Raw genomic sequence first — 27,551 nt, 5'->3', positions numbered from 1 at the left:
CCCTGGAAAAATCATGGAACAGGTCCTCAAGGAATCAATTCTGAACCACTTAAAGGAGGGGAAAGTAATCAGGAACAGTCAGCATGGATTCACCAAGGGCAAGTCATGCCTGACTAACCTAATTGCCTTCTATGATTAGATAACCGGTTCGGTGGATGAGGGGAAAGCAGTGGATGTGCTATTTCTGGACTTTAGCAAAGCTTTTGATACAGTCTCCCACAGTATTCTTGCCAGCAAGTTAAAGAAGTATGGGCTGGATGAATGGACGGTAAGGTGGATAGAAAACTGGCTAGATGGTCGGGGTCAACGGGTAGTGATCAATGGTTCCATGTCTAGTTGGCAGCCGGTATCAAGTGGAGTGCCCCAAGGGTCGGTGCTGGGTCGGTTTTGTTCAATATCTTCATTAACGATCTGGAGGATGGTGTGGACTGCACCCTTAGCAAGTTTGCAGATGACACTAAACTGGGAGGAGTGGTTGATACGCTGGAGGGTAGGGATAGGATACAGAGGGACCTAGACAAATTAGAGGATTGGGCCAAAAGAAATATGATGAGGTTCAACAAGGACAAGTGCAGAGTCCTGCATTTAGGACGGAAGAATCCCATGCACTGCTATAGACTAGGGACCGAATGGCTGGGCAGCAGTTCTGCAGAAAGGGACCTAGGGGTTACAGTGGACGAAAAGCTGAATGTGAGTCAACAGTGTGCCCTTGTTGCCAAGAAGGCTAATGGCATTTTGGGTTCTATAAGTAGGGGCATTTCCAGCAGATCGAGGGATGTGATCGTTCCCCTCTATTCAGCACTGGTGAGGCCTCATTTGGAGTACTGTGTCCAGTTTTGGCCCCCACACTACAAGAAGGATGTGGATAAATTGGAGAGAATCCAGCGGAGGGCAACAAAAATGATTAGGGGGCTGGAGCACATGACTTACGAGGAGAGGCTGAGGGAACTGAGATTGTTTAGCCTGCAGAAGAGAAGAATGAGGGGGGATTTGATAGCTGCTTTCAACTACCTGAAAGGGGGTTCCAAAGAGGATGGATCTAGTCTGTTCTCAGTGGTAGAAGATGACAGAACAAGGAATAATGGTCTCAAGTTGCAGAGGGGGAGGTTTAGGTTGGACATTAGGAAAAACTTTTTCACTAGTAGGGTGGTGAAGAACTGGAATGGGTTACCTAGGGAGGTGGTGGAATCTCCTTCCTTAGAGGTTTTTAAGGTCAGGCTTGACAAAGCCCTGGCTGGGATGATTTAGTTGGTGTTGGTCCTGCTTTGAGCAGGGGGTTGGACTAGATCACCTCCTGAGGTCTCTTCCAACTCTAATCTATAATTCTATGAAATGCATGGTGGAGTTGGGATTCTAATCTGGTTCATGGAATTTCTGAATGATTGGGAAAACTGTTACATTTGGTTTGTAAAACAAGGGAAATGGAGAATAATGCAAAAATTCAGGGAATAAATTCAATTAAATGATGGACTTAAATAATTGGCCACAATAAGAAGGATTATTATAAATTAAGGCACGAGTGAGTTTCACAGTGTCTAGTGAAAACCTCTCTCCCAGTTTGGGAAATGGGGAGACACCAATGTGAAGGGGCAAATCTTAAAGGTACAAGGATCAGCCCTACAGTTTTTGTTTAGATATGGGGATTAAATAACTGTGAGTTTAGCTATTGCAGATTTAATAGAAGCTGTAAATTTTACAGGAATAGTGGACACTTATTACAATATAACAATTATTAGGCTACACATACTAAAAATCCCGGAGAACGGGGGATTCTAAACTGAACCATACAATTGATCTCAAATGGAGACACTGAATCAGGCAAGGATACCCATCCAAAAATTGGGAAAATTGAGTTTGAAAATTGGACTAATGGAATTCAAGAAAGAAGGCTGAATAGCCAATATAATGAATGAGCTAACAATTGGTTTGGATTTCATTGTGCAGGAATTTCCACGGAGGGAATTTCCACTGACAAAAAGAAAATTGAGGTTGTACAGGACTGGCGAACTCCCCAGACACTGACAGATGTGCAGAGTTTTGTAAGGCTCTGCTCTTATTATAGAAGGTTTATTTGTGATATTGCCAATACTGCAAAACCATTGCACGGGTTGGGTGAAAAAAGAAAACAATTTCAGTGGTCAGCAAAGTGTGATTTAGCATTTTCAGACTTGAAAAGGGTTCTTGTAATTCCTCCTATGTTAGTCCACGTGTGTCTCAAACCCCTTTTCATATTGGACACAAATGCTGGTACTTACAGATCAGGGGCAGTATTGACAAAGGACACTAAGGATTTGAGAGGGTGCTGGCTTATTACAGCAAAAATCTATTTTCACCAGAGAGAAATTATTGTACTACCCGAAAGGATCTCCTGGCAGTGATATAATCTATAGAACAGATTAATGACTAGATATACAGAAGAATGTAAAATCTTACTGGTCACATTGGGAAAGTTTGGAATTTAAAGATGAAATATTGACTAGAAAATGTGAAAACCAGCAGGTGATGTGCACAGGTGGCAGCTGATTGTGCCAGATACATTGAAAAAAGGGGTTCTGTAGTTATCATAATTTTAAAATCTCTGGACATTCTGGGAGTTACAAACCCTTAGCCAAGCTAAGAGAGAATTTATACTGGGAAAAAGCCGGCAGAATGTAGAAAATAGGTGCAGGAAATGTGATGCTTGTGTTGCAAAGATGGGTCCTCATAACTCAGGAGAACCCCAATGGAGAATATTTCATGGGGACACTAATGGAGCACATTGATGTTGATGAACTTGGGCCTTTGAGACAGAGGTTGGCAATCAATAATTACTGGTAGCTATGGACTATACAAAATGGCCTGAAGTTTACCTGGTAATGAGCATGCTAAGGATTTTCTCTTGAAAAAACTTTTTTTCATCAGGCTTCTCCTGATTTTGAAAGCTGCCAAAAAACTATTTAACAGTCAGTTTGAGCTCCAGGGCCAAATTTTGCCAGAAACAAACCACACACACCATTCCACTGACACCAATGGAAATTGTTCAGGTATGATAGCAGAATTTGAGCCATAATGCAGTTCTCAAGCTTCTTTATTTTGTGGACTAGTTCTTGAGCTTCCAAAGAAAAATGTGAAGCAGCAACATGCTGCTGGTGTTAGATGGAACCTAGATATTATGTTCATTGGTGCTTTGTAAATTAAAAAGATAGATGTAGTCAAAAATATTTTGTTAAAATTTAAATTTAATTGGTTAAAGTCTTGGGAAACCTAAGAATTCGACTGGGCTACAATTACTAGGACAAATCAGTGTCTGCAGACCGACAAATGTTTCGCCACTTTGACAGAAGAAGCTCTTCAGAGCATGCAAGAGTAATTCACTATGGACCATAGTTTGAAAACTACTGCCTTTATATATATATCCCATTCAAGAACAAGGCAGCAAGATTGGACCATGAATAGGATCACTGAAGAGGAAAAAGAAGTGCTGTAAAACCATTTTTGGGGTTGCTATAAAATGTGTCCTGAATTAAACTCTTCCCACATGGGCTTAAAGCAACTTTACCTCTTACTACTGTAGGGTCGTATCCTGTGTTGATCCCTCACTGACATTAATAATAGTTCTGAGTTTGCAATGACTACAGGACAAGGCTCCTAAAAATGAGAATATAGAGCACTTTAAATTTTCTGTCAGTTATAATAGATGAAACTCTAGTTACATCCAGTTCAGTATGTCTTCATGACTTGATGTAAATGGAGTAGCATAGGTACAACTGAAGGTAGCATTTGGCTCACTAGCACTTAACTACACACAAGAATAATCAACAGAAGCACATAAATTTCTCACCTTGCTCCAGCAATAAGTTCTTTTTGTCCCGGGTCAAATGTTAATTGTGAGAAGTCCACAGCATTCTCTGCTCTGAACACATGTAACCAGGGGGCAATTTCTAAAGGAATAAAAAGAGAATATACTTGTTACTGCAGGAAACATAGTTACAGTGAATCAGATAGCAAATATTACATCTCAGAGGTACTGTGGGGGTGTGGAGGCTTCCCAGTGTGATTCTTTAAGGGGCCATATGGGATTTTCACCACTGTGTAGATAATCTGCACTATAGACCTATATAACATAGAGGGCAGTCACCCAATAAACAGCTGAATGAGGTATCGATGTTTAGTTCTGATGTACAAGCCAGATGTGCTTTTCTTCCCCAGGCACAGAACAAGGCAGACAACAACACAGTGCAGCTACCATGATTCATTAGAGGATAACCAAATGCGAACATTTATTCCTGTACAAGTACAGGATTATTTCCTGTACAATTAAACCACAAATAGCCACAATAAAATCCTGTTGAACTAAGCATATTAAGCAAAAATAATTTTATTTTTTACCATTTTCACACAAAAAAAAGTGGGGGAGAAGAGAAACACTACATTCAGCCATTGCATTTTAATCATAAACTTTTCTTAGAGAAAAGAATTATGTAGAACAGTGCAATACAGAGGCAGAAGGCCAAAGGGCAAACTTCACAATTTGAGAAACATCAGCACACCATTCACACTCACATTATAGGCAGTCCTCAGACTTATGACACAATTGGTTCCTGAAAATTGCATCGTAAGTTGAAACGTTGTAACTCGGAACCACAATCCACTCCATTGCGGGACTGAGCATCGTAAAGTCGAAACCAATTGTCGTAAGTCAAATGAAGGTGTCAATTCAGAAGTGTCATAAGTGCTGTTCATTGTAAGTCGAACATCGGAAAGTTGAGGACGGCCTGTACACATATAGATCCAGATTTTTGAAATGAAGCACATATAAGCAATTGTACATGCCTAACTAGTGGTGCTGTACAGGTGCAAATCAACTATTTCTGCAAATATATGACTAGTTGGGTGCCACAGTTGGGGGAGGGATAGCTCAGTGGTTTGAGCATTGGCCTGCTAAACCCAGCATTGTGAGTTCAATCCTTAAGGGGGCCACTTAGGGATCTGGGGCAAAATCAGTACTCAGTCCTGCTAGTGAAGGCAGGGGGCTGGACTTGATGACATTTCAAGATCCCTTCCAGTTCTAGGAGATTGGTATATCTCCAATTATTCATAGAATCTCAGGGTTGGAAGGGACCTCAGGAGGTCATCTAGTCCAACCCCCAGCTCAAAGCAGAACCAAACTAAATCATCCCAGCCAGGGCTTTGTCAAGCCTGACCTTAAAAACCTCTAAGGAAGGAGATTCCACCACCTCCCTAGGTAACCCATTCCAGTTCTTCACCACCCTACTAGTGAAAAAGTTTTTCCTAATGTCCAACCTAAACCTCCCCCTCTGCAACTTGAGACCATTACTCCTTGTTCTGTCATCTTCTACCACTGAGAACAGTCTAGATCCATCCTCTTTGGAACCCCCTTTCAGGTAGTTGAAAGCAGCTATCAAATCCCCCCTCATTCTTCTCTTCTACAGGCTAAACAATCCCAGTTCCCTCAGCCTCTCCTCATAAGTCATGTGCTCCAGCCCCCTAATCATTTTTGTTGCCCTCCGCTGGACTCTCTCCAATTTATCCACATCCTTCTTGTAGTGTGGGGCCCAAAACTGGACACAGTACTCCAAATGAGGCCTCACCAGTGCTGAATAGAGGGGAATGATCACATCCCTCGATCTGCTGGAATTGCCCCTACTTATACAACCCAAAATGCCATTAGCCTTCTTGGCAACAAGGGCACACTGTTGACTCATATTCAGCTTTTTGTCCACAGTAACCCCTAGGTCCTTTTCTGCAGAACTGCTGCCCAGCCATTCGGTCCCTAGTCTGTAGCAGTGCATGGGATTCTTCCGTCCTAAGTGCAGGACTCTGTACTTGTCCTTGTTGAACCTCATCATATTTCTTTTGGCCCAATCCTCTAATTTGTCTAGGTCCCTCTGTATCCCATCCCTACCCTCCAGCGTATCAACCACTCCTCCCAGTTTAGTGTCATCTGCAAACTTGCTAAGGGTGCAGTCCACACCATCCTCCAGATCGTTAATGAAGATATTGAACAAAACCGGCCCCACCACCGACCCTTGGGGCACTCCACTTGATACCGGCTGCCAACTAGACATGGAACCATTGATCACTACCCGTTGAGCCTGACCATCTAGCCAGTTTTCTATCCACCTTACAGCCCATACTTCTTTAACTTGCTGGCAAGAATACTGTGGGAGACTGTATCAAAAGCTTTGCTAAAGTCCAGAAATAGCACATCCACTGCTTTCCCCTCATCCACAGAACCGGTTATCTCATCATAGAAGGCAATTAGGTTGGTCAGGCAAGATTTGCCCTTGGTGAATCCATGCTGACTGTTTCTGATCACTTTCCCCTCCTTTAAGTGGTTCAGAATTGATTCCTTGAGGACCTGTTCCATGATTTTTCCAGGGACTGAGGTGAGACTGACTGGCCTGTAGTTCCCTGGATCTTCCTTCTTCCCTTTTTTAAAGATGGGCACTACATTAGCTTTTTTCCAGTCATCCGGGACCTCCCCCGATCGCCATGATTTTTCAAAGATATTGGCCAATGGCTCTGCAATCTCATCGGCCAACTCCTTTAGCACCCTCGGATGCAGCGCATCCGGCCCCATGGACTTGTGCTCGTCCAGCTTTTCTAAATAGTCCCGAACTACTTCTTTCTCCACAGAGAGCTGGTCACCTCCTCCCCATACCGTGCTGCAGAGTGCAGCTGTCTGGGAGCTGACCTTGTCTGTGAAGACAGAGGCAAAAAAAGCATTGAGTACACTAGCTTTCTCCACATCCTCTGTCACTAGGTTCCCTCCCTCATTCAGCAAGGGGCCCACACTTTCCTTGACTTTCTTCTTGTTGCTAACATACCTGAAGAAACCCTTCTTGTTACTCCTAACATCTCCGGCTAGCTGCAACTCCAAGCGTGATTTGGCCTTCCTAATTTCACTCCTGCATGCCTGAGCAATACTTTTATACTCCCCCCTGGTTATTTGTCCAATCTTCCACTTCTTGTAAGCTGTTTTTTTGTGTTTAAGACGAGCAAGGATTTCACTGTTAAGCCAAGCTGGTCGCCTGCCATATTTACTTTTCTTCCTACACATCGGGATAGTTTGTTCCTGCAACCTCAATAAGGATTCTTTAAAATACAGCCAGCTTTCCTCGACTCCTTTCCCCGTCATGTTATTCTCCCAGGGGACCTTGCCCATCAGTTCCCTGAGGGAGTCGAAGTCTGCTTTTCTGAAGTCCAGAAGTTACATTAAATATATGCATGTGGACATGGATGATTTGAGCACACAACATGAGTATTCACACACATTAGGCACACACAATTGTTATTTATAAACATTTAATGTTGTAAAACTGACCCTTTTTTAAATAGCAACAGTACAAAATACCTATTTTCCTCCAATCCAGAGCTCAGTGAAGCATTTTTTTTAAATACTTTGTACGTAGCCACCAGGCAATGCTAGCTGAATATACATGAAGGACCTTGGTTTGTAGGTTTGCATGGTCTGTTCCACTGCCTGTTTAAAGGCAGGTGGATCTGGGGTAATCAATCAGTGGTGTCAAAGTGGTGCCTCCAGCTGCTGTGAGAATATATACACAATGGGAACAATTACAGTATTGTAGGTGGAACTGGTAGTTACTATATTATGGCATGGCCTATTGTTAAAGCTCCTGACACGTCCTATTATAAGCCTGTTTTCACATATAGGTCCCTCTGTATCCTATCCCTACCCTCCAGCGTATCAACCACTCCTCCCAGTTTAGTGTCATCTGCAAACTTGCTAAGGATGCCTTGCTAAGGGTGTCAAACTTGCTAAGGGTGTCTGCCTCAGGCTGAGTATTTTTTGGAAAATTTCAGCAAAAAAGTCCAGCCATTTCCACAAATGAGATGGGGGTGGGGGAAATGTTGTTAAAAACCATCATACAACCTTTTGTTTGAGAAGTTCTAGCATCCCCATGCTTTGGAGCAACAGCTTAATATCTGGCTGAAAGGGGGCTCCCTAGTGTCAGGGTAACCCCATGAAAATCTGTTTAAATCTGGCCATTTATAAGCCTCTGAAAAAATGTCAAGTTGCACATGATCAGCAGAGACTTGTAAGACTTCCACTGCTAATTTCATCATAAATTCCATCTGAACTGACCATGCTCCAACCTAAGGCTGTAGGGGCTGAGCAGGACTTTCCCTCCAATATTGCTCCTGGTTGTTACGAGCAGCTTGGTGCCAGACTCAGGAACTGAGGGCAAGGAGATGGTTTCTTCTGTGTTCTCAGTGTTCCTCCTGCTGCTGCTGCTGCCCAGGCTGTGTGGAAGAGAAAGCCACCTGACTGCAATGCAGAGGAGATAATAGCTGGACTGGGACAAGGACCTGCAGCATGGGAAGACTCAGAGTCTGGTAGGAAAGACTGGAACTGTCTGGGCAATGAAGGGAAGACTGAGACTCAGATTGGCAGCTCAAAGGGGGAGACCGTGACCGACTATGAAAGGACAGTGGAAGTGGAACAAAGGATGGAGACTGGGACTGGGATGAGGAGCCAGTAGGGAGGGGGAGAAGACTGGACTGACACAGCTGTAGGGGACAGAGCCAGAATGGATCATGTGGGGGCAGAGAGGCAGAAAGGTCTGTGCTCACTAGAGCATAATGCCCCTCCAGAGTTTAGAAAGGAAACCAAGATCCTGAGACTCAACATTCATTGCACTGGATGGATGGTCCTGAGGGAATTAATCAGGGTTGCGTAGTGAATGAGCTATTGTTTGCAGGACCTCTGTCTCATATGTTGCAGAAGTCAGAAGGTCTGTAGTGAATAAGGCTAGAGATTACAGGAAAAGAAAGGAGTCTATGAGGGTCTCATGGTTAAACTAATTGAAAACCATACAGGTGTACTGAAGTCTGTCCTTGCCTCTGCTGTAGAGTTTTTATATGATGCTAGATAAGTCACTTAAACCAAATTTTTCGCAGGCAGTCATTAAGTGTGTCACTTATTTTCTGGGTATCCAACCTAAGACACCGGGATACTGATTTTCATAAGCGCTGAGCACTCACAGCTGCAACTGAAGTCATTCGGAGCTGTGCTGTGAACATATAAACTGCTATATGATATGAATTGCTCTGAAAAATCAGGTCCTAAGTGTCTCAAATTGGGAACCCAAAGTAAATGGAAACTTTTGACAATCTCTCTGTGCCTCGCTTCCACATCTGTAAAATGGAAATAATATCACCTCCTCATCACACAGGGTGTTCTGAAAATACATTTATTAATGTTTGTTACTCAGTCAAATACAAGAGAGATCAGCATCATAGAAAACGTATGGAGAAATGAGTAACTGTCTTCAGAGCAAGATTTGAATAGTGTACAGTAAATAAGACCTGGAGCCACACATTTTACAACAAGAACACTTGAAATATTGAGTAGCAGCTCATTCAGTGACCACCATCCTTCCTGTGCACTGAATCAGGCACGAGCCCTGTGAAAAATAGTGTGATCATGTAATTAAACACTGTATCATAATACATATGCACAGGGGGACAAATTAAGGTTGTACAGGCAACCTTAAATCTTTCACATCCTAACTGTTGAGTTCTTGACTTTGCAATGTTAATAATGTTCTTTTAATGTCATAAAAACAATATAGAAACACAGTGTTCTAAGAAGTCAAGGAAGCAGCTAGAATACAAACATTGAGAACTTCTGGTGAAAGGCATTAAGAGTGATATATTTTGGAGGGGAAGGAATAATGGGAAAAAAAGGTAAAAAAATCCAACAGCAAATACCTCAGTTTACCAATCAACACCTCCAACTCCCCAGCTAGCCAATCCCCAAGGTCTTGATAGCCTAAGGATATGACCCTACCGGTCTTAATAGAACATGTAAGCATATCTCACAGTTCTGAGCACTCTCCTTGTCTTTAGGCCCAGTGCTGGTTAATGGTGGTGGCTGGAAGATGCATCAGATGAAATGAAACAGTTTTAAACAATCACAGGAATCCAAACAAAATAGAAACACAACAAGCTGAGTAATTATGATAAACATATAATGTAACACAATGATCCTCTGGGTGAAGAACAGGGTCTTTGCGTCCTGTACAAAGCTAAGTCCAGCACTCAGACTACTTTCCCTGAGGTTTCTCTGAACCTAACTAACCAAATAGATTATGGCTGCAGTGACTTCCCCTGTGGTACTCAAAAGCAGGCATCGTACAGAGGAAGGTCAACAGGGCATCTTGGCAACAGAAACACACTGGTCAGAGAGGAAAGTTAGCCTGATGGTTATGCCACTAGCCTGGGACTTAGGAGCCCTGAGTTCAGCTCCCTGCTCAGCCACAGACTTTCTGCGTGACCCTGGGCAAGATTATTAGGGTATGTCTTCACTACAAGTGATGGTGTGATTGCAGCACAGGCAGGTACACAACAGTAGTGTAAATATGGTTCTACAGGTTTCAGCACAGGCTACTCAACCAAGTACAAGCCTCCCAGGGAGCCCTGATACATGCTTGGGTTGTTACCCCATGTCATCACATCTGTACTGTTGTTACCCCTGCTAGCTGGATGAGTTGCTACTTGTGCCACAAACTCACCATCACTTGCAGAGTGGACATACAGTATCTCTGTGCCCTGGTTTCCAGCTGTAAAATTAGGCTAATAATAAGTACTTTCTTACTTCATATGGGTGTTGTGAAGATAAATAAATAAGGCACAGCAGACATTTGGGATCATTCAGAGGGTTTGCTTCTCTTTTTTACCATAGCAGGGTAGGGAAGAGAAAGCATGGGCTGGAAGGTCAAAGCAAGATCAGCATGAGGGCTGTTGAGAGCTCCCTTTGAACCCTTCTTTTCTATGCTCCCCGCAAACAAACTTATTCTGCTCCTGTACCATTCAACATTACTTCATCTGGGGGGAAAAGGGAAGAGGAACAGGCTGCAACAACAAATGTTTTAACTTCTAGGGAACAATTTCAAATACTGATCATGCAATGTCTCTCACGGGAGTAGTTACACCCCCATGGGGGCTAGTTATAACTTTTACAACACTTCTGTAAAGGAGAACTAATAACAGCTAATCAAACAAAAACCCCACTGAAATATGCCAATAAAAATCTTTAAACTATGGGTGAAATTCTGCTCTTAGTTACATGGTAGAAATCCCAAATAAATCCATCATCTGAGTAACTATGTCAATGGAGTTACTCCAGAATTGCACCTTATTAGCATCTAAATAGTAAGAATTCACAAGGGTTTGGTACTATGCAAATGGTAACTTTCTTAAAGTGATACAAGATGTTTGAATTCTATGAGGGATAAAAGATTTGAGCATCTAGTTCCTTAGAGTCAGAGGTGCATAAGGTACTGTCAGTGTCTACCAATAAATTTATTTCGGATAAGAACCCCATGTAAAAGTAATAAATTTAATTAATAATTAATTCACTTTATTAATGATTGTCATGCAAATGTTACATAACACACTTTACAAAATAATAGTTACAGAATTATATATTGTAACAGTTACATATTTAAATATGTAATTCAATTATGTTGTCTGCTGCTCTGTAACTGAAGTATATTGCCTGCTGATCACAGTGAGACAGTTGACAAACTATGACTGTCCCCTCCTTTTCCTACTCACTTACTTTTACTAATTCCTGGATTTCTGCCATTTCCATCGCCCTATCTCTACTCCAACTTAAAGCAATAAAGCAAAACCCAGCAAAACATGTAACTAGCAAAACTGTGCCAGTCATTATCTTGTTCATACCCAATCCCTCATTTTGTTTGTGTTTTTAGGCCCTGCTCTTGAAAGCATTTGTGCACAACTGACTTCAATGGTACTACCTGCATGTTTAAAGTTAAGCATATGGATATGTGTTTGTAAGATTGGGACCTTATACTGTAAGCTCTCCGGGGCAGGGGCTTTTTGTGTGTTCGGGCAGCATTCAGCATAATAGAGCCCAATCCCCCTTGGGAAAGACAAAGAGCAGACAAGTGCTAGTCGAGTGGCACTAGCAGGGGCCATTTTTTTGGCATGAACTGAGGAGTTCCTGACTTGTAATTTACTTGACTTATAATTCTTTCCTAGTACAGAACATACATTTTCCTTTTTCACCATATTAATAAATGTACACACTTTAAATGAGGTTCAGGTTTTTAACACAAAAGCTACATAAGTACTGTACTTTCTTGTTTGTAGTGAATCAAAATATGATTTTTTTTAAATTGGAAAACAAGAAATTTGCCAGGACTAAAAAGCCTGTAGCAAAACAAATATGCTAAAGTCCTCTTTCAACTTGTTCTTAACTTTACTAATGCTGCTACACCCATTTCACCATGATATTATTGACCAGTGAGTTATTAGTTTTCAAATGATACGGCACAAGGCACATTTTGTACAAAGATTATTAAGGTAGTGAGTAGGGTGTGAATATGGGGGTGCATTCTGTCACAGGATGATAACATTTTAAATCTACCATGTGTCATCCCATGGCATGTTGTCCTATCTGTCACTGTATAGGGGTAACTGCAAAGTGACCATATTGCCAAAGTTAAATAAAGATATATTTACAACACAGTTTTCTTCAGCAAACTATGCTTTAGACAAATAGCAGTTATTTTTCTCGATCACTGTATAAAACTATTGAATTTTCAATATTAACAGAAATCACTGGGTGGCAGCGGTAGCACAAATTCACTAATCTCACCAAATGCAAATTAAAATATACTTTAGAATATAAACGTTATTTTCTAATAACATTAAATGATTTTAGACCTAAAATGGTAACATACCACCTTCATAATACTGGATAATGGCCTAAAGATAACTTCTACAGTTAATTCCTGTGGTAGTTGTGATAAGTTAGTATCTTCTTGAAAGGCAACAAGACGAGGTAGAATTATTGGCTATGATCTTGCACTTTTTATTCACTATATTACCCCTGCTGCCAAGGCGCCAGATTCATTAACCCCAAAAGACTATATTAAGAGAACACATTTCGGGCAATCTTTGCAGCACCTCTTTCTTTATGGTCCTAATTAGGTGCTCCTACAGACTCTCTACTCTAACATTTTAGGATTTCATATTCCTAAACTATGATCCAGAAAGATTCGGTTTTTGAGTGATTTTTCTAAAACTAAGGTACCCATTTCAGTGGGATTTTTGACTTTAAGCTTCACTTCATTAAACAAACATTTCCATAAATAACAACTACACCAAAAACAGTTTTATGAACACAAATACTAACCTGTGTGAAAAAGAGATAAGAAGAAATAAAAATGACATCTGCAAGTCTGTTTTATTTTACTTTATTGTCTTTGGACTACACATTTTTTCTCCTTACATTTGCTTTCCCTCTTCCCCTCTTCTCCCAGCTCCTGCTGAGTTCTTTCTTTCCCATTTCTACTCACCAATGAATTAAACACACTCCTATTCATAGGTCATTGATTCTCATTGGGAAAAAAACACCTTATCTGAAGTGAGCAGATACTCTTCGATATCTTTCAACAAAGAAAAGGATGATGATTGTATCTCAAAACCCTGCTATACTTTATCTGACAACTTAAGCACATTTCTCTTCTGTCCATCTCAGTGGGGCTGAGGCAAGTTTTGTCAATAGGCATGCCAGCTATTTTATGCTTTATTTTGGATTATATGTGTTGTTTGTTGGCAGTAGGTATAATTAGCCCATTTTATGGTATGATTTTATCTCTGTGGGGAAAAATTTAATAACTAGGAAAATCAGATATATCTTTGTGTATCATGTACAAAACATAACCTACGGATAAGGGAGGGAACGGTCCCGCTATTGTGGGGAACTTTCCTGGCTCGTACACTACCCTGGTGAAATGGGATAGTGAAAGATCTGAGTCCTTGCTCCCACTTCTTTTTTACCCAGAGGCCTGCCTGACCTCAAGCGCATCATTACATTCAGTTCAAAGCAAATACAATTGATCAAACAGCAATCAGTTTTAAAAAATAAGGAAAAAATGGGAGAGTTTAAAGGAAAACACGTCACCCCGCTCTGTGGCATGGGGACATCACAACCAGCGTCTCTGAAATGTAAGGGAAGTTCAGTCTGTTCCTCACAAGTCCCAGGCCTCCTTCTCAGGCCCTGGCTGTGCTGCAGGGATGCTGCAGTTTGGACACTTGCTCTGGAGGTGGCCACACACCCTCAGGCTCTAGGTGTCAGAACCCTACTTCCCAGCATCACCCCTGGCCCGTTGCGGTTACGATCCCCATTCAAGTCTGATCAGGCAGGCATCGTGGCTGGGAGCATCTCCTTGCACTGGGCCCACTGCCCAGGGTCCCCCTAGATCTCCCCAGCTGCTCACCGCACCCAGAACCAGACTGCTCCAGCCCCAGCTCTAGCTCCATTCTGCCTCAGCACAGCTGCTGCTCTGCCTCCAGGGGTGGCTCCAGGCACCAGCGCAGCAAGAGCATGCCTGGGGTGGCAAGCTGGGGTGGGGGTGGGGGGGCTGCCAGTCCTCGTGAGGGCGACAGTCAGGGAGCCTTTGGCGGCATTTCTGCAGGAGGTCCGCCGGTCCCGCGGCTTCGGCGGCAATTCGGTGGTGGGTACGCCAAAGGCGCGGGACCCCCAGATCACCCGCAGAACTGCTGCCGAATCCACGTGACCAGCGGACCTCCCGCAGAAATGCCACTGAAGGCTGCCTGACTGCCATGATTGGGGTGGCAAAAACATAGAGCAGCCCCTGTCTGCCTCCAGCTCCCCGAGCTGCTTCTCTGGCCCCTCTGGCTCTGGTTCCTGCAGCTCTGCTCCCAGCATAGGTCTGCTCTGTGGGCTGCTTCTGTAACTCTGCTCCCAGCTCAGCTTGGGCCCCTGCTTTCTCCTTAGCTCGGCCCCAATCTGTCTGACCCAGGTAGGGTGACCAGACAGCAAGTGTGAAAAATCAGCACAGGGGGTGGGAGGTAATAGGCACCTATATAAGAAAAAGACCCAAAAATCGGGACTGTCTCTATAAAATTGGGACATCTGGTCACCCTAGACCCAGGCAATTCCAGCTCACACAAAGGACAGGACCCACCCTGGCCTCCTGACTTCCTGATTAGCCTGCCCGCCCTGCAATCAGGCTGACCTGGAGCACTGGTCTCTCCCCATTGCCCTTGGGGACTGTCAGTCTCAGGGTCCTGATTTCCCATTGACCCTTCCCCTTTCTTTTAGTACTGGGAGCCAGCCAATCAAAACACCCCCACTGAGTTTTAGTAAGGGGACAACAATCCCGTTACATAAGCTATATAGTGATGCAAGGTGGGTGAGGTAATATATTTTATTGGACCAACTTCTGTTGGTGAGAGAGACAAGCTTTTGAGCTTACACAGAGCTCTTACACAAGCTTTAACTTGTTGTTTCCCAGACCTGATGAAGAGCTCTGTGTAAGCTCAAAAGTTTGTCTTTCTCACCAACAGAAGTTGGTCCAATAAAAGATTTTACCTCACCCACCTAATATCCTGGGACCAACACAGCTACAACAACACTGCACAGAACAGTGGAAGCTATATAGAGATGTTTGTTTTGGTAGCTCCAGCTTTGAATATCTATTGGTGCACAGAATTCTAGGTCAATGGTTCTGCCACAGTCACTATTTAACTCTATCTGTGTATTTTTTATCTACTAGGGGCCAAATTCTTCCCATATTTATACCAACCCAGTATCTCTGAAATACATGATGGAATGAACTTCCTTGCTGAGTATTAACTGTTACGAACATAATGACAAAACTCCCATTGCCTTCAATGAAAGTATAATCAGGCAAATTTTTAAAATGAACATTAGAAGGAAAAAAGCCATCCAACATATAAATAAAACATAAGAAATAAAATATAATATATATAGAACATGTCTCATACACTGCTGATCATCCCTTCAGTCACAAATAACTCAGCAAAAATAATGTGCTAACTCTGAATGTTTGAACAGTTGAACATGTACCCCACCTAGACTATTAGCAGTTGAAGGTGTTACCTTATATCATTAGGAAGGTAATTTCCCTTAGATCCCTAAGGATCTGCAGACTATGTCTAAGATTTCTAAAGGGGTCCATACCTCCATTCGAATTTTTTTAGGGGTCTGCAAATGAAAAAAGGTTGAAAACCACTGCCTTAGATCAATGAACTTCAGTATTAGACTGCAACTTCTAGATTGGCGGTACACAATGTGTAATCTCTGGAGTCTAATACGGCAGACTGAGGCCAAATTCCAATTCACTAAACTTTTGATAAGGAGATGTGGGACACAGAGACTAATGATTCAAAGAGGCAAGAGCCCAAATGTTCTCACTTCCCTAATGGGTTGGTGAATAATCTGATGTTTGTTTGATTGATTGACTGTTTGTTTCTAATAACAACTTCAAGGCACAATATTTTCCTATTCTATAAAGTACATATATGTTCTCAGCTTTCCTTATAATTACTCAGGGAGGGCAAAATCAATTAAGTGTATGTTTTCATATATACTGAAAACAGCCAACAAGAAATTTCTGCTCATCTTTTAAGGAAGACTGACTTTTGATTTTAAAAAAATAGGTAAATTTATATGCAAATTACATGCAGCCCTTCTGGAAAATTTTAAATGCAGTTCTCCATATAATAATTAAACATCCTGTCAGACTACTAGAAATTGAAAGTCATGCCATATATCATTGGAAATATATATTTTTAGTGGATGAGAAATAAGGGGTTTTAATTTGACCCACAAAGCTTCAGATTTGACTTAAGACCTCAAACAATCACATTCAACATTTTAGATTCTCAGGAGTTTGAAAGTCATACTGCATCATGGTAAAGATAATTTTCCCCAAGTCTATAAATATTGTCAATGTCAAGCTCTTCAAAAGTACATGTTCAATTGATACTGTCCTGTGTTTCACAGTATTATCAGGCAAATAAGTAAATGTTCTGGTTTCCCAGTACCCTCTATCAACTTTCTATAGCTCCTCTTGAGAGGACTCATGTACTAGAGATATTAAAGTTTAACTGGTTAACCAATAAGCTTGACGTTTATCGGTTTCTGTTAATGATTAAACTCCACTCAGGGTCCCAGCTGCCGGCCCTGCACCCAGGGCTCTGCTGCCACCCACAACCAGTATCCCGGTGCACCCAGGCCCTAGTGTGCCCAGGGCTCTCTGAGGAAGTCCGGGAATTGATTTTAGCTATGTCATGTTTTTTCTTTTTCTTTCCCAGGCAATGAGGAGGAGGAACCAACCCCACCACATTCAGCTTCTTTCCTTTATCTTTAAGTGCTGACAATGCATGAGAACGAGTCCAAAAGAGGGTGATCCAGAGGCTCATCACAATGAACCTGACCAACCATGGTACCCGTATTAACAGGAACCAATACTCCAAGGAAGCATTAGGTGCCTCATCAGTTTTATTTTGAGCATGGAGCAGATGGTCTTGGAACCGGGGTAGATGTGGATCCATAATATGGCCTTGGCCCTCAATTCCACCCATTGCTGTGACTCTGATTTCTGAGCTTGGCGCACTGAGGGAACACTTTTGCCTTTCAGTGTGCTGTGCCAGAAGTATACTCATGAGGATGGGCTCCTTCAGCAGAGGCCAACACGTGTGAGGTTAAACATTTGTGCTCAGTAGGAGCTACAGATTTATAGTGATAGGCACCGTAGCTTTGGCTCTAATCAAGAAAGCCAGCACCTGCCAGGCTTTTCAACCCCAAGTGGGATCAGGGTTGAGGGTAGTCTCACAGCACTGTTCCCCACATTTCAAAGTCATAAAATTCAGCTGCTAATGTTTCCTACAATAGCATAGTTCGGAGGCAATTCTGACATTCCTTTCCAGCACTGGGCATGAAGGTGATGTATATGGAGCAATGAGAAGGAGAATGACCTTCCCCCTAGCAGGCCAAACAATGCATATGTGCATCTAAGCCAGGAAAAATGGTAGAGCAAGAGGCACATCTCTAGAACCCTGGTTTCTTTGTCTTCAGTTCCAGCATATTGGAACCAAGGACAGCAGTTGAGTAAGATCCTTAGTCAAAGAATGAGAAAATAAAAATAAAGAAAAACTAACTAACTAAAGCCTAATTAAAGCAAGAAGAAGGCAGCACTGGGAATGCTCTGTTCTGACAAATCCAGGTCCAAGGACCCAGTCAGATTCTTGACCCATCAGCAATGATGGTTGGAAGGAACTGAGGTGGTCTGAACACTATGCCCCCTTTTTATAACCTCATCCTCTAAGCCACAAGGGGAGGTGTGGGAGGTGCAAGAGTGCACCAATGGGCACTATTATTAAAAGGTTACAGTTGTCCAGTTTGCACTGTCAGCACATCACAGGACTGGAAATGTGTAGATGCCACTTGAAGAAGAACACAACCTTTCGCTGTTAATATTACAGCAATTTATGATGTGGCATTCTTCTCATTAAAGTGACAGGAACACCATAGACTGGATTTTTGCTTTGGGTATGCCACACACTACGCAGAATTTCTTATTGGAAAAAAATAGCATATATCTGTCACTAGATTGACAGGTATATGCCTGATACAAAATGCTGTAGCCCTCTGACTTTTTGTGTTAACAATTTCATTCAGCTCACACATGGTACTCTAAAACAGTTTAATAAAGTGAAGAGTTTTAAATATATTGTATACTGCTTTATACTTGTGTCAAGGCTGAATCCCCAATATGTCACTCCGAGTGCAGAAGGTGGGGGCCTGCAAGGATTCTAAAAATAAATACTTGCCATTCCAGGTTTGTATTAAACTCCCAAGGTTGCAGCTTTTCCCTGACCTTGGCTTGGTAAACACTGCCACCACGCAAATGCAAAAAAACCCAAAACCCTTGGATCCAGGAAGGCGCACTTGGGGATTCCTCCCTGAGGGGTACCCTCAAGCCCTTTCACAGATCCCCTCCAGTGAAGAGCTGAGAAAGAAAATAAAGGAAATTAGCTGTTCCCACCAGCTAATCAAACAGCATATGCACAAACCTCTTTGGACACCAAAAATCCAATCCTGTTCTTAAAAAGGGTAAATTTTATTAAAAACAAAAAGGAAGAAAATACATCTGGAACTTAGGCTTTTGCTAGACAGAGCAATTCCAAAAATTAAGAATCCAAAATAGCTTTCTTGAGGGTTAGCTTAAAGGTTCCAAGCAAACAAAAGCATCTAGGGTTAGCACAGAGGAGTCCACAAGCCTTAAAAAATAAACAGAAATAAACCTAATCGCGTTTTCCTAACCATTCTTAATTTACTTACATATTTGGGTTGTTAAAAGTATTTCTAGATATGATCTGAGGGTTTTCATATCTGGTTCAAACTTTACAAGGCATTCCTGCTTATAGCATTGCTGTTCTGTGTCTCCTTCTCCGGAGGATAGACAAAGGGGAAGTTTCTTTCCCAATTTTAAAAAGTTCTACTTTCCCATTGACTCTTTTGGTCAGGTGCCCACTTCCTTTTCTTTAAATGTGGCCTTTTTAACCCTTTACAGGTAAAGCAAGTAGTGAACAGCTACCAAGAGGGATTGTACAGCTAACTGGCTGCTGGGTGTCCATTAAAGGGAGCTACCCCTGCCACACACAGTTCATTTATCACAACTTGGATTATCCATTAAGGAAAAAATATGTTACATGTGTATTGATTACAGATTTCAAATACAACACAGAATACAAAGTCTACAGTGTTCACTTCATATTTATTTTTCTTACAAATATTTGCACTTTAAAAAGGAAGCAAAAGAAATAGTATTTCAATTCGCATAATACAATACTGTAGCGCAATCTCTTTATCATGAAAGTTGAACGTACACAAACGAGACAAGCCATTTACAATGCACACTTTACTTCTCTACAGAGGAAAAAGGACAGTAAACGATCTAAACTCCTACATGCCACAGGGGGCTACACCAGTGGTACCCTTAACTCACCCAACAATATTGCTTATCTATCCAACCACATACTTAGCCCAGCAGAAGAGTCTGTCCTATCTCGGGGACTCTCTTTCTGCATGCCTCCCCCCCCACACACACCATGCACATGATACAGTTCTGCGGTGATCTGGAAGCCTACTATCTCTGACTCAAGGAATATTTTCAACACACCACTGAACAGAGCACTGACCCACAGGAACCCTTCTACCAACACTACAAGAAGAAGAATTCTGCGTGGACTCCTCCTGATGGTCGAAATGACAGACTGGACTTCTACATAGAGTGCTTCCGCAGATGTGCACAGACTGAAATTGTGAACAAACAGCATCACTTGTCCCATAACCTCAGCAGTACAGAACGCAATGCCATCCACAGCCTCAGAAACAACTCTGACATTATAATCAAAAGGGATGACAAAGGAGGTGCTATAGTCATCATGAACCGGTCAGATTATGAACAGGAGGCTGCCAGACAACTCTCCAACACCACATGCTACAGGCCACTATCCTCTGATCCCCCTGAAGAGTGCTGTAACTATCTTTAAAAATCTCACATTCTTTGCATTTTGTCAAATCTGCAGTGAAAATGTTCTTAAAATGAACATGTGCTGGGTCATCATCCGAGACAGCTATAACTTGAAATATATGGCAGAATGCGGGTAAAACACAGAACAGGAGACATACAGTTCTCCCCCAAGGAATTCAGTCACAAATTTAATTAACACATTATTTTTTAAATGAGCGTCATCAGCAAGAAGTATGTCCTCAGGAATGGTGGCCGAAGCATGAAGAAGCATACGAATGTTTAGCATATGTGGCACATAAATATCTTGCCACAAAAGTGCCATGTGAACACCTGTTCTCACTTTCAGGTGACGTAATTAAGAAGTGGGCAGCTGTCATAAACATACAGCTAAGGATAGCATAAAATCCCTCCTTACCTGTAAAGGGTTAAGAAGCTCAGATAACCTGGTTGGCACCTGACCAAAAGGACCAATAAGGGGAGAAGATGCTTTCAAATCTGTGGGGGAAGGTTTTTGTCCTGTTGTTCTCTTGGGAGACAAAGGTAGAGACCAAGCAAGTAATCCAGCTTCTACTGAAATGATACATCTAATATTACAGAAATAGTAAGTAATAGTAAGGAAAGGTGTTAAAGTATCTTTTGTTTTAGCTTGTGAATTTTCCCTGTGCTAAGAGGGAGGTTTATCCCTGTTTTTGTAACTTTAAAGATTTGCCTAGAGGGGAAATCCTCTGTGTTTGGAATCTTTTTTGTTACCCTGTAAAGTTATCTTCCATCCCGATTTTACAGAGGTGATTCTTTTATCTTTTTTTAAAATAAACTTCTTTTAAGAACTTGATTGTTTTTCAGTGTCCTAAAGACCCAGGGGGGTTGATCTGTGCTCACTTTGTAACCAATTGGTTAGGATATTATTCTCAAGCCTCCCCAGAAAAGGGGGTGTAGGGTCTGGGGGATATTTTGGGGGAGGTAGGGCTCCAAGTGGCCCTCCCTGAATTTTTGTTTAAATCACTTGGTGGTGGCAGCATACTGTTCAAGGCAAGGTGGAATTTGTGCCTTGGGAAAGTTTTTAACCGAAGCTGGTAAAAATAAGCTTAGGGGATCTTTCATGCGGGTCCCCACATCTGTACCCCAGAGTTCAGAGTAGGGAAGGAACCCTGACAAATGCCTGTTCTCACTTTCAGGTGACATTGTAAATAAGAAGTGGGCAGCATTATATCCTGTAAATGTAAACACATTTGTTTGTCTGAGTAATTGGCTGAACAATAAGTAGGACTGAGTGGATTTGTAGGCTCTAAAGTTTTACAAGGTTTTGTTTTTGAGTGCAGTTATGTAACAAAAAAAATCTAAAATTGTAAATTGCACTTTCATGATAAAGAGATTGCTCTACAGTACCTGTATGAGGTGAATTGAAAAATACGATTTATTTTGTTTATCATTTTTACAGTGCAAATATTTGTAATAAAAATAAGCATATAAGGTGAGAACTGTACACTTTGGGTTCTGTGTTGTAACTGAAATTGATATATTTGAAAACGTAGAAAAACATCCAAAAATATTTAATAAATTTCAGTTAGTATTCTATTGTTGTTTAACAGTGCAATTACAACTGTGATTAATCGTGATTAATTATTTTCAATCACAATTAATTTTTTAGAGTTAATCACATGAGATAACTGTGATTAATTGACAGCCATAATTTCTACTGTTTTACCAAGAAAAGAACACCACCTTAGAAACAGATGGTATCTACGTTAGTCTCATAGAATAATTGAGTCTGATCCATTAAGTACTTTCAAAATCTTAAGGTCTAGGAACCTGACTATATTCCTGCTCCATTCCTTTTGTCCTGTCACAGCTCCACCAGCCAAGAACTATATTTCTGCATGCTTATATGTGTGCATATGTCTATTAGTGTGATCATTAAAGGAAAATTAGGCTCTGACTGTCTGAGCCCTTAGGGTAGAGACTGTAACAGATGTTACAATTACTTATTTTTGTACTTTAAAGAACATGGGAGTTGGATTATTTAGGTTTCACTGGCCAAACACGTACTTCGCATACAGCTACAGGAATGTGTAAGAGAAAAGAGAAAAAAATACCACTTAGATGAAAGGGACTTTGGTTTTTCAGACAAAGTAGTTTTTACAACTTTGGCAACTAGTTCAAAGTGTAGGGAAATTATGCAGTAGCATGGTATTAGCCGTTACAACCAATGAGGGGTTTTGGCAATATTTTCCTTTCTCATTTTGCACCTTAACTTTGTTAAAAATTCACAGTGAGAAGCAGAGATGGAAAAGAGTCAAAACCAACCAAAGTACAGAACAGGGAATATTATTTCTTATTTTGGAAAAGGCTCCACCTAACAAATGTATTTAGTAAAAAGTGAAAGTAAATAAAAGTGGCCTGATTGTCAGAGATGTTTAGTTCTCACCAACTTGGGCCACTGTGAGGCTTAACTCATTAATTTTTGTGAAATACATTAATAGCCTCAGATGAAAGGTGTTATATAGGTGTAAAGAATTATTACATTAGATAATCCACACTAGAGTATGAAGAAGTCAACCTTTGACATCCCTAGTGTGGAGTACATGCTGTTATCATACTTTACACTTATACAGCATCTTCATTTGAGGATATCAACATGCTTCACAAATAATAATGAATCCAGGCTCACAAAGGCCCGAGTGTGTGACAACTCAACATGTCTGACAATCAAGCCACTTTTATTTATTTTTATTTTTTTACTAAATATGGATTTAAATATCTAACCTTAGGCACTCAGTTTAAAAATTATTGGCCAAAAATCAGTTGCTCAGGATCACACAGGAAGTCTGTATGCAGCCAGAAATTACATACATACTTCCTATTGCATAGAACTGGAAGGGACCCTGAAAAGTGATTGAGTCCAGCCCCCTGCCTTCATTAGTAGGACCAAGTACTGATATTGCCCCAGATTGCTAAATAGCCCCCTCAAGGATTGAACTCACAACCCTGGGCTTAGTAGGCCAATACTCAAACCACTGAGCTACCCCTCCCCTAATTCCTAGTCTATGCCTTTACCACAAACCTGTCTACCCTCCCCCATGACCCAGACAAGTAGTCACCACAAAATCACACAAGCAGGACACCACAAAGAAACACTTTAAAATAGTAGAGGAGAAGGAGGGAAGAGAGGGAGAATAAAACAAAATGTGTGCTTCTTGAAGATTTCTCCCATTATTCACTTATGATCCCCTTTGACTGCCCTCTGTTTTTCTACTTGTGGGTCATACATGACCGTAATCTCTCCTCCACCAGATCCACTGTACACACCTGTTCTCGACAATCTACAATGAAGTACTGAAGACAAGTATACCAGCCCTCAACAGGTACCATCACCAACTAGCCCAACACAAGCCTAATCCCATTGCTATGGGGGTGCAGTTAGGGGTGCCACTTACCCCTCACTATTCAGATTCTTGCCAAGCTGAGCTGTTAGCAGGAAGGTTTCAAAATCCCAGCATTTCTGTTCTCCTGGCATTTCTGAAGCTGTTTCCCTCTCATGAAGCAGACAGAAGCAGGCCCCTGCTGGTTACCTCCTTCTCCTGCTCGCTGTATAAACATCGAGGAAGCACAACAGACTGGGGCACAGAGGGCACTCTTGGTGGGATAAATATCACAGGAAGAATCCTCCTTGGGAGATTTGGAGGACAACAAGAAGGGTTTCATAGGAACAGGGGAAGTGGCTGCAGCTGTATGGGGACACGGAGTAATTTCAAGGGAAGAGAGGGTCTGAAGGGTGTGTGAAGGGGCAGAAAGGGCAATGAAGGGGATATTGCTGGCTTGAGGGGCATGGAATACAGTGGTGCAGAAAGTGCAGCAGTGGTGGATGATGCTGGACATAGAGTTCTTGGCTTTTCTAGAAAAATGTTGTGGTCCAAGAGTACAATAGTGAGAGGCAACAAGGGATGAGAGCACTTGTTAGAGAGTGTAAGAAGAGGATGGAGAAAGATGCTCAATAATATGACATGCATATGAGACCTTGGATAAGGGATGCAGAAAGACAGAGACTAGAGGAATGATCATTAAACTTGGGGGAATAGAATCAAGGTGAAGAGACACCAGGATGGGAAGTGGGGACTCCAGAGAAAGAGAGTAATTTCCATACTACATCAGCTCTGTGGTCCTTCTATTCCAGTATCATGTCTGTGACAGTGGCCAGCACCAGAAATGTCAGAGGAAGATGTAGGAACCCTGCAGTTGACAGATATGGTATAATCTGCCCCCAACATCAGGTTTCATCCTGATCTCCAATTCATAGATTCCAAGGCTGGAAGGGCACATTGTGACCATCTAATCCATCCTCCTGTCTTACGCAGGCCATAGAACATCCCCAAAATAAATCATAGAGCATATCTTGTAGAAAAACATCCAATCTTGCTTTAATAATTGTTAGTGATGGACCATGTTCTTTGGTAAACTGTTCCAATGGTTAATTACCCTTACTGGCAAAAATGTATGCCTTATTTCCAATCTGAACTTGTCTAGCTTCAACTTCCAGCAATTGAATAGTGTTATACCTTTCTCTGCTAGATTGAAAAGCCAATTATTAAATATTTGCTCCTCATGTAGATACTTACAGATTGTAATCATTTCACCACTTAAACTTCACATGCCCCCCCCTCCCCAGATTTCTGCCAGAATTCACACCAGAATGTAGCCAGTAGCAGCCTTTCGACTCTGTGCGGGAGGGAAGGGACTGGAGCTGCTTCCAGATGCAGGGTAGGGTTGGGGGAAGGGACGACCTGCCCCATGTCTTTGCAGAGCTCATCTCCCCACTCACTCCCACTCCATTGTGGCTGGAAGCAGCTTGTCCCTTCCTGCCCACAGTGTCGAAAGGCAGCTAACACCTCCAAGCTTCTGCTGGCCACCAACATAACCCAGCCACCTCCAGCTACAGCACGGGCAGGAAGGGGTTAAGCCAGGGATGGGAAAACTACAGCCCATGGGCCGGATCTGGCCTGCGAGCCATTTTAAGCCAGCCCTTGAACTCCCGCTGGGGAGTGGGCTCTGAGGCTTGCCCCACTCCAACGCTCCAGCTGGGGAGCAGGGTCAGGGGACGCTCCACGCAGCTCCTGGAAGCAGCAGCATGGCCCCCACTCTGGCTCCTACACACTCCAATGGCCCCACTCCAGTGGCCCCCTCTGGCGCTTCTGCAGACAGGGCAACACGCAGAGCCGCCTGGCCGTGCCTCCACATAGGAGCTAGAGAAGGGACATGTCGCTGCTTCTGGGAGCCGCTTGAGGTAAGCGCCACTCAGAGCCTGCACTCCTTAGCATCTCCCCACTCCCCAACTCCCTGCACCAGCCCTGATCCCCATCCTGCGCTCCAAACCCCTCGATCCCAGCCCCAACCTAGCTGAGTGGTTTGAGCATTGGCCTGCTAAATCCAGGGTTGTAAATTCAATCCTTTAGGGGGCCATTTAGGGATCGGGGGCAAAAATCTGTCTGGGGATTGGTCCTGCTTTGAGCAGGGGGTTGGACTAAATTACCTTCTGAGGTCTCTTCCAATCCTGCTATTCTATGAACCTGCACCCCAACCCCAATTTTGCAAGCATTCATGGCCCACCATACAATTTCTACTTCCAGATATGGCCCTCGGGCCAAAAAGTTTGCCCACCCCTGGGTTAAGCTCTAAGGCTGCATTGTGCACCAGGGCCCAGGGAACCTGACTGCAGGAGCTTCAGCAAATGTGGCCAGAGAGGTGGCTCAGAAGAGGAGGGTGCCTAGGGGACGGAGCAGCCCGCATTTCTGGCGGGCAGGACCCGGGGTGTGAGGGGGTATGAAAATGGGGACTGAGAGCCTGCCCGGTAGGATTGCTGTGGAACTTGCTGGGTCGGGATCCGAACAGGCTGGAAAGCAGTGAGCAGCCAGTGCCGCCTAGAAACAGGATCGGGGGAGCAAGTCCCTGCTGGCTGAGAGCCAGCACGCTGCAAGGACTGTGCTAACGGACCAGCAGGGGGGGCGGCCAGCTCCACATGCTGCAGCTTTGCCCCACCACGAGCCTTGCACACCTACCCCCATTGTCGGTCACTGGACCCCCCCACTCACTGCTGGTGGGCAGGCGGCTGCTAAGCAGGGATCCAGCCAGTAGCAGGACCTGCCAGTACTGATGGGGATGGAGAAAGAAAATATGGGACAATTCGCCGGTTTTTAAGAAAAAGTCAGGACTCCTGCAGGAGGGCTTAAATACGGGACTGTTCCTTTAAAAATGGGACGTCTGGTCACCCTAATTAAACTTCTCTATTTATATTGAATCAGTAACATAAACAGTACTGAATTAAATATATCCAAACTCAGAACTCTTGAAAATATCATTGTAAAGTCTGAATATGGAGAATGGATACACACACAACTGAGTCATGCTGTAACACAGAACAAAGCCTGCTGCTGGGAAAGGTTTTGGAGAAACAACTTGAGCTGGAGCATACCCAAGATTACAACACGATTTTCCTTTTTACAGGGTTTTTCATACTCAAGAAAACTTTTAAATGTCAGGCGTTTTCTAGTATTGTTAGTTTGTCTTGTGAATGTACTATAATTACAGAGATGTTGGATTGAAAGCCCTCAGAGTGAAGACAGAAAGCTGTTTATTTGTCCACAGAACATATGCAGCAAGGGTATGAAAGTTTATTTGCACTGCTGTAAAGTCCAATCTGAACTGACCATCACTGGGGACAAGAGATTAGTTTATGCCCAGTCAATACACAGTCACTCCTGAAAATGACAAATAGTCACACTACATAATAAACTTCCAGAATATAGGAAGCCCTCCAAATACAGATTAGCAATATCAGCTGATAGTCAGCATTCTGCACCCACACATGCCTGATACTGCATGTAAGAGTAGCTGTGGGAATCAGAAGACCATGTGCAAGAGCAACACAGCTGGAGAAGCATTGATCATGCTTTTCTACTTCTGCCCAGCTTATCAGTTGTTTGCCGTGTTGTTAGGGTGACCAGACAGCAAGTGTGAAAAATCGGGACAAGGGGTGAAGGACAATAGGCGCCTATATAAGACAAACCCCCAAATATCGGGACTGTCCCTATAAAATCAGGACATCTGGTCACCTTATGTGTTGTTGCCATGTTGGCCCCAGGATATGAGAGACACAATATGGGTGAGGTAATATCTTTTATTAGGCCA

The 27,551-nt window shown here is 42.6% G+C and overlaps 1 protein-coding gene across 1 annotated transcript in view; it reads right to left on the bottom strand.

Moving 5' to 3' along the window:
- SEMA5A (semaphorin 5A) overlaps window positions 1-27,551 on the bottom strand; it is a 668,529-nt gene that overhangs the window by 434,927 nt on the left and 206,051 nt on the right. The window contains exon 3 of the mRNA XM_045005697.1: window positions 3,821-3,920. Within this exon, the coding sequence (XP_044861632.1) occupies window positions 3,821-3,920 (100 nt within the window). The remainder of the gene's footprint in view (window positions 1-3,820; window positions 3,921-27,551) is intronic.

The sequence above is a fragment of the Mauremys mutica genome, chromosome 2 (genome assembly GCF_020497125.1).
Source record: "Mauremys mutica isolate MM-2020 ecotype Southern chromosome 2, ASM2049712v1, whole genome shotgun sequence".
NCBI lineage: Eukaryota > Metazoa > Chordata > Testudines > Geoemydidae > Mauremys > Mauremys mutica.
Note: the sequence above shows the minus strand (reverse complement) of the source record. Positions and strands in the feature narration are given on the sequence as shown.